The 8,084-nt window shown below is 47.6% G+C and overlaps 1 protein-coding gene across 1 annotated transcript in view; it reads left to right on the top strand.

Moving 5' to 3' along the window:
* The window catches only part of SMARCA1 (SWI/SNF related, matrix associated, actin dependent regulator of chromatin, subfamily a, member 1), a 140,022-nt gene that overhangs the window by 47,411 nt on the left and 84,527 nt on the right, over window positions 1-8,084 (top strand). Inside the window, exon 2 of the mRNA XM_015424304.1 lies at window positions 5,222-5,236. Within this exon, the coding sequence (XP_015279790.1) occupies window positions 5,222-5,236 (15 nt within the window). The remainder of the gene's footprint in view (window positions 1-5,221; window positions 5,237-8,084) is intronic.

Here is an 8,084-nt window from a genome sequence, read left to right as displayed (position 1 = left end):
GGGGGGGGGGGAAATCACATGTTCAGTGTACTGTCTGTCCGGGGCTATGCTTTTATGATTTTAAGGAGCGCAAGGAAGCCCCAAGTTAAAAACAACCCCGCGGATGCGGGACGAGCCTCACGCGAGTCGCCCGTCGGAACGGTCCTTCCCGTGTCAGGAGAAACTGCAGGCTGCCCCGCACCCGCCGTCTGCCCGGCCACCGAGCAATGTTCCCTCTAAGCTGTGGAGTCTTGTGAGCAAAAATTCTACTTTGTGAGCTGCTGGCATTAAAGTTATGAGCAAGCGATTTGGCTACTGCATCAATCAGTCTGCTCTGGAGCCCCATCCTTCCTGAGCTGAGACAAAAATGGGTGAGCTGGAGGCTAAAAAACTGTGAGCTAGCTCACACTAACTCAGCTTAGAGGGAACACTGCCACCGAGCCTTGTCCCGGGGTTGCCCGGCGAGAGCGCCTCGGCTGTCCGTCCCCTTACCTGCGCTCCCCTTCCTCCTCCTCCTCCTCCTCCGGTCGGGTGGGGTCGGCCACGGGGCGCCCTCCTCGCTCCGCACCACCGCAGGGCCGCCTCCCGCCTCGGCGGAGCGCCCTCCAGCCTCTCGGCCACCCGGCGGCGCGCTGCACCGGCGCCAAAACCCGGACTGGATCGCCCAGCCGGCCCCTTCCGCCCCGGGCCCGAGAAACTCCGGAGTGGATGTAGAGGGCGGACGCGCTCCCCCCCCCCCGGGACGAAGAGAGCCGCCCCTAGTCTTCAGGGGGGCAGACGGAGGAGAGAGGCTCAAGCGCCGGAGGGGGCTCCGGGCTGAAAAGCTCCGGCCACGATGCCTGCAAGGGCGTTCAGAAGAGATGAAGAAACTCAGCGAGGGAGGGAGATGTGCATGGGGGGGGGGGCTTCATACTTGGATCCGCATCTGCTTGGCCAGTCCGGGGGGGCGTGGGAAGAGCAAAGGGGGGGCACTGTCCACACACACTGCTTTCCTCTACATTTTTTTCACAACAGCCCTGCAAAGTAGGTTAGACTGACAGAGGGTGGCTGGCCAGTGGCTGCCTAGCCAGCCGCCATGGGAGAGTGGAGCTCCGAACCTGAGTCTCTCCGATCCTAGTCTAGCACTCCACAGTGGATTTCCTTGACCTGCTAGCTTTCTAGGTGCGAGGAATTTTTTCCCTATGGTGGATTGTTCAGTCACATGATGCACCTCCGCACACAGCTGCGGTCTGAAGGGGCACATTCCGGGAACAAGTTTTCTTCCTCCTCTGCTGTTTGTGGGGGCTCGGGTCACCTGTAGGAATTGCTGCCTTGGGGTCCTGATTGGGTGGAAAGGTGGCATAAAATTGTTTTCAACAAATAAAAAACCCCACAGATTTCATACTGGGACAATCGCTCACCTCCTTGCTTAGAAAGGAACCCCCTGGAAAGGTCTTGTGTAAAAACACCACCACCCTTTCCCCCTTGAAGGAAATGCCTGTTGTGTAAAAACCCACATAGCAAGGAAAACTTGCTACATGTCAAATTTTGATATCAGCACACGGAAGGCGTGAATTTATGACCCCCGGCCAATGATCACAGCTTGCCTTTTCGGTTTTTCTCGGGACCTTTTCTAAGGCCTAGAGATCAATCAGACGCATTTTGTGGTTGCCGAACCTACCTCATAGGATTGTTGTGAGGACAAAATGGAGGAGAGGAGAAGAAGGCCGGCTGCTTGGAGTCCCCACTGAACAGAAAGGGAGATATAACTAAACAAAGAAATGAAAATAAACCCAAGGGTGATCCCTGAAATTGACCATCTGCAGAAGATACTTTCAAACAACAACAAACCTGCATTTTTTAAAAATTAACACGGTGCTAGTTCTAGTCCCAGTGGTTGTGCACTTTCGAATCCCTGCACAGTTGCGTATCATTAAGTCCCCAAGCAAAGGGAAGACAGATCCAGTGGCACCTGCCAGCCTTCCATCTGTCAGCCATCACTTCAGGGAAAAAAATTAAACTGGCTAAATTTGCTCCCCTTGATTGAGGGCTAGGGGTGGGCTGGGAAGTTAAAACTGACCAGGAACAAGGCAGGCTGAATGGCCCTTGGCACTGCAATCTGTGCTGCAGGACCCGCTCAGTTCAGAATTGGTCAGCGGTGCCTGTAATGTGTGCCAGCTCATCCCTGCCCTCTTCTGCCAGCATACATATGGACTCTCTTCCAAGTGGTCCTTTTTTTTTTTGGCCCCACCTGTAGGGGATTTTTTTATTTGCATTTTCTAAAAACAACAACGAAATTAGGGAGGGGATCTACAACTATACAAGAAAGGAAAGAAAACCCACTAGAAACCCAAGAGTTGGAGGTCATACATTGCTTATAAAAGTATTTGCTTAACAATATAAAAATTGCTTTTCTTAACACTGAGAGTGGTCAATCATCATCATCGATTGTGTTAACAAACCATCAAATCTGACTATATAAAGAGCATTCCAGGAGTATCGCTAGTTAACACAAATTTCAGAGAACAGTGGCATCTCATTTTACAATTATTTTCCCCTCCTTCGTTTAACGCAAATTAACAATTAAATTTCCCTCAGTGGGTGTAACACAGTCAATTTCTCGTCACATGCTGTAATCTTCTTTCTTCTTAAACGCTTTCCTTGTGGCATTATCTTGCTGGAACTGGGACTGGTCATCTCAAAACAAAGTCCCTTTTTCTTTTTCAAGGACTGTTAATCCGCTTAATTTCTTGCCTTCAATCTTAGAGATCAATCCATTTGATGCTTTTAAAAGCCAAAACTTATAGTCTATCCGCTCTTTTGCCCGTCAGACTTATTTTGGATATGTCCATGGCATACCCATTCGCTTTCAGCTCTTCCAAGCAGTCCTTTCAGAGTTGTATTTGCCCTAAAACTTGTTTATCTGGTTATTTCTTTGCGTGGCTGATGCACAGGTAAGCCATGTTTGCAGTCCAGGAACAAATAAATTGTCCAGTCTCTCAAACTGTCCCTCCCCCACAACCCTTTAACAGGATATACTTTCACCTTGTTCCAGGACCTAATAAGTGTGCAACGCATTGTATCCCTCTGAAGCTGTTCAGGCCTTGCAAGTCAATTAACTTTGTCCGCAAGGCTGAAGTTCTCCATGCAAGGAAATACAGCAGCTGGAGAGCTGGCATTTAGAAGCTGGATTCTTAGTTTGACATGGAGCTACTCCCCTCTAGTGGTAGCAAGGAAGCACCACCATCTTTACTGAACTGTCAGGTTATCTTTGGTTTGGTTTCGTGAGTGCCTGTCCGTCATGGGCGGTCATGTCTCTTCTGACTTATGGCGACCCGATGAATTGATGACCTCCAAATTGTCCTATCATTAGCAGGCTTGCTCTGCGCTTGCAGACTCCCATATAATTAGTTCAGTTTATTTCTACAGTCCTTAGACCAGTCATACAAAAAGAAGTATACCTTTGCAATATTCCAAGATTTTAAAATACATCAGTACAACATTAAAAGCAGATTAAAATTTAGTCTAATATCAAACTGCCGCATCTAACTAACTACCTTAGAATTTCTGTAATCTGACAATCACCATACAGAAACTGGCTACTTGATGGGTAATTTTGGGGTTTCTATCAGATAGAAGAAACTCGAGTCTAGCTTTTTCGGAAAGATCCGGAATTTGTTCAGTCAGTGGAGTGATGATTTTATTACGTGCCACCTTATAATACGGACATCTAAAAAACATGTGCTCTGTAGTCTCAACCTCCCTTAATGGGCAGGTACCAAGCCTTTCTCTGAAAGGAATATTCTTGTATTTTCCTTCAAGTACAGCAGAAGGGACAGCAGAGCATCTCGCCAGAGTGAAGGCTCTTCTAAACCCTTTTACTTCAAGAGATGTTAAATAGTTGGCTGGACCCACAGTATTTTTGATGATTGCCCTCATCTTAATGTTTTGTATGCTGGAAAGATCGGTGTGACGTTCTATATCCTCGATTCTCTGCTTGACTAATGTTTTTGCTTGGTCTGTTCCAAAGGATAAGAGCACCTGGGGGCTCTTGCAGACTGAAGACCTTGGCTTACTTGATTGAGTCCGTCCATCTCATCTTGGGTCTTCCTCTTTTCCTGCTGCCTTCAACTTTTCCTAGCACTAGGTTCTAAAAAGGTAAATATTAGGTTCTAAAAAGGTGAAAGCTAGTTGAATCGAACTCTAGGGGGCGATGCTCATCTCTGTTTCCAAGCCCAATGTCCGAGACATTGTCTGTGGTCATGTGGCCAGCATGACTAAATGCCGAGGTGCACAAAACGCTGTTACCTTCCCACTGAAGCAGTACCTATTTATCTACTTGCAATTTCTTCCTTTCGAACTGCTAGGCTGGCAGGAGCTGGGGCCAGAGACGGGAGCACACTCCGTCATGCGGCACTCGGGTCTCGAACTGCCAAACTGCCGACCTTCCGGTCTGCAGCTCAGCATCTTAACCTCTAAGCCACCGCAGCCCTGAGGTTAGGTTCTAGGCTCTGATATTTAGGAGACAAGGATCTCCTACGAATGGTTTTGTGTGTTTGGTGTTGGATCCAAGTTGTGGTACAGGGGGAGGGGGCAAACCTTTTCCTCCCACAGCGTTTCCTCCAATCCAAATCCCTCTCCTAAAGCTACTCATGGAGAAAATATACAAATAGTTTATATGCTTATATGTTTTCCACTATGGGACAAATACACCCCTGAGCACAGATAACCAGTTTAGGCTAGGACCTTTTCTGTAATACTAATTTTCTGTGCTGCTGTTTCAGTAAGGCAACCACATCCGCAAGAAAATTTTAAGCAATTTTAAAAAATTGCATGGGCTTATTTTATGTATTAGCCTGTTTTTATTGCACTGTTTCGAATTTCTGTAAATCCAGGTTTATTGCATTGTTGTATACAGTACACTGTTTTCATTGCAGTCTTCCCTTTTAAATTTTAAAAAATTTGCAACCTGCCTTCAGTCTCAGAGAGGAAAAGTAGACTAGAAAATAAGTTAATATGGAAAGAAAACTTTTCTATGTATGGGAGCATCTGGTCATGCAAACCCTCATCCGCAGCATGAAGGGAAGATCTTGTGCTGTGGTGGCAGCCGCTGCCCAAGCAAAGTTCTTGAACATCTGCACAGCCAATCAAATCTCCAATGGCCAATCAGAAGCCAAGCTGGACAAAAGCCCTGCCTGGTCCTGCCCATTTGCTAAAAACACTTGGTAGGGGCCAGGAAAGGTGTCAGTGGGCACCATGGAAGGAGGAGGAGGAGGAGATTGGATTTATACCCCGCCCTTCACTTGGAGTCTCAGAGCGGCTTACAATCTCCTTCCCCTTCCCCTCCCCACATCAGACACCCTGTGAGGTAGGTGGGGCTGAGGAAGCTTTTCCCACGACTGCTCGTGAGAGAACAGCTGAGAGAACTTGTGACTGACCCAAGTCACACCAGCAGCTGCACGTGGAGGAGTAGGGAATCAAACCTGGTTCTCCCAGATTAGAGTCCGCGCTCCTAACCACTACACCAAACTGGCTCTCATACAGGCACCACATTGGGGACTCCGGATTTAGACTGGTGCAGAAGAAAAGTATAAGAACAGCATTCTGCAGACAAACAAGTCAAAGCCCCTTTAGAAAGAAGCTACCCCCCACAGCCCTGTCCACCTAGAGCAGGGGTGTCAAACATGCAGCCTGGGGGTTGGATCAGGCCCGCAGTGGAACTGGCTGTCTTCTGCTTCTTCTTCCAGTTCTGCTGCTGCTGCATCATCGTAGGTTTGCAGCTTACAGGTACACACCTGAACAGCATACTCAAGATTGCAACAGCACAGACACTTTGATGCAATAATTCAGAGCAAGAGGTGTCAGTTATCAGACACTGTTAAACGAACAACATATTGCAAGAGTGCTCATGGTTTAAGCATGTTTTTATTTTAAGGGGGAAAAAACCCTTTGTGTTTGTGTCCTTTATAAAGTTTATATCTCCACTACCTGGCATTACATTTTATGACACACATGGTCCTGACCAACAAGGTCTCATTTATGTCAGATCTGGCCCTCATAACAAATGAGTTTGACACCCCTGAGCTAGAGCTTGCTGACACCTACAGGATCTTCTTTCCTCTTCTTTGTACACAAGACATGGCTCTATTCCAATTTTCTGCAGAGGTTACTCAACAGCAAGCATCTCCTGCATTGGAATGCCCTCTGTGCATATTTACAAGAAGATCCTTTCTTGTGGTCCTGATTTGAACTATCCCATGGAGCCCTCAATTTTCAGACTTGGCTGTAATAAATCTATTAATGACACCCTTCCCGTTCCAGCAAAGAGGTTCTCGGCATTTCTCTTGCCCCACATCAGAGGTCATTTCGGGGGGGAACGCGGGGAACCGCGTCTCCCCCGGGTGAGGTGCAGGGGGGTGGGACACATGACGAAGCCCCGCCCCCTGCTTCCGGCCGCCCCGCATCCAGCCCTCATTCAGCCAGGAGGAGGCAGGAGAAGAGGGAGGGTAAGTTGCTTCCTCCCCGCCTCTAATGAGTTCCCCTAGCTCTTTTTCTACGAAATGACCCCTGCCCCACATAGGTTATTCTGCTGAACTGAAACCCATCTCTTGTTGTTTGTACCTGTCATATTTTGGAGAGGGAGGAAGGGATGGCGCTATTGTTGTAAATTTGTGTATTTGATACGCCCAGGGCTATTTTTGGGCAGGAACGCACAGGAACGGAGTTCCGGCTGGCTTCAGAGTTGGCCATGCCCACTACAGCTAAAACCTCTGCACGCCTGGCTAGTGGGAAGGCCTGGAGAGCGACCCCCACAGCGACTTCGAAGCGGGCTGGCAGGATCGGGGAGGTATTTAAGGGCAGGCTTGCCAGGCATTCCGCAGCCGTGGGGCACCTGGGCAAGTCAAGGGAAGACATGGGGGTGTGACGCCTAATATGCCAATGAACTGTGCTGTTGGGGGTGTGGCCTAATATGCTAATGAGTTTCTGCTGTTGGGTGTGGCCTATTATGCTAATGAGTTCCTGCTGGGCTTTTTCTACAAAAAGAGCCGTGGATCATACGCCCTTGACAATTGTTAGTGGTGGAAAGTGCTGTCAAGTTGCAGCTGATTTATGGAGACTCCGGAGGGTTTTCAAGGCAAGAGGTGATCAGAGGTGGATTGCCATTGCCTGCCTCTGCACCATGATCCTGGACTTCCTTGGTGGCCTCTCGTCCAAGTACCAACCAGGACCGACCCTGCTTAGTTTCCGAGATCTGATGAGATCAGGCTAGCCTGGCCCATCCAGGTCAGGGCAATTTGAAAATTAGGCTTTTGTTTAATTTGGTGTGGTGGTGAAGTGTGCGGATTCTAATCTGGGAGAACCAGGTTTGATTCCCCACTCCTCCACTTGCACCTGCTGGATGACCTTGGGCAAGCCGTAGTTCTGATAAGAGCTGTTCTTGAAAAAGAGCTGTTTCTGTCAAGAGCTCTCTCAGCCCCGCCTACCTCACAGGGTGTCTGTTGTGGGGAGGGGAAGGGAAAGGAGTTTGTAAGCCGCTCTGAGACTCCTTTGGGTAGTGAAGGGCGGGGTAGAAATCCAATCTCTTCTTCTTAAAAATATTTTTTATACTGCACTTCTGCTGACTAGGTTGTGTATTGTTACCCCCATTTTTAACGTTCCCAAGTAGCTTTGCAAATTCTTGTACTGAAATGCAGTGTCAAAATCTTTTAAATGAGTAAAATGTTAAATAAACACAGTTTCACACACCCATCTACGTGGTGCCAGGCCTTCTGGGTTTTGGGCACCAGGTTAAAACATATTTGTTTTCCCAGGCACCTTATCAGTATCGTTAGGTGGACTGCATTTGGTTGATATTGTATTTTTCTCCTTCCTCTTAGACCATATCTTTTAATTCTGCTCAGGGGATCATTAGACTGACTGGTTTTAAGTGATTATTTTAATATGGCTCATTGCTTTTATTGTATTCTGTGTTAATTTGAGATAGTTTCCACGTTTTTGTTTTTAACATATTTGAAATTCTGCTTGTCTTAAACAATACAGTGTTTCTTTGCTGGCATTTTATTGGTCCATTGATGAATCGGTTTTATCGATTATTATAAGCTTTGCTTCGATAGAAACTCCCTCAA

This window comes from Gekko japonicus, unplaced genomic scaffold (genome assembly GCF_001447785.1).
Source record: "Gekko japonicus isolate JY-2015 unplaced genomic scaffold, Gekko_japonicus_V1.1 scaffold2522, whole genome shotgun sequence".
NCBI lineage: Eukaryota > Metazoa > Chordata > Lepidosauria > Squamata > Gekkonidae > Gekko > Gekko japonicus.
Note: the sequence above shows the minus strand (reverse complement) of the source record. Positions and strands in the feature narration are given on the sequence as shown.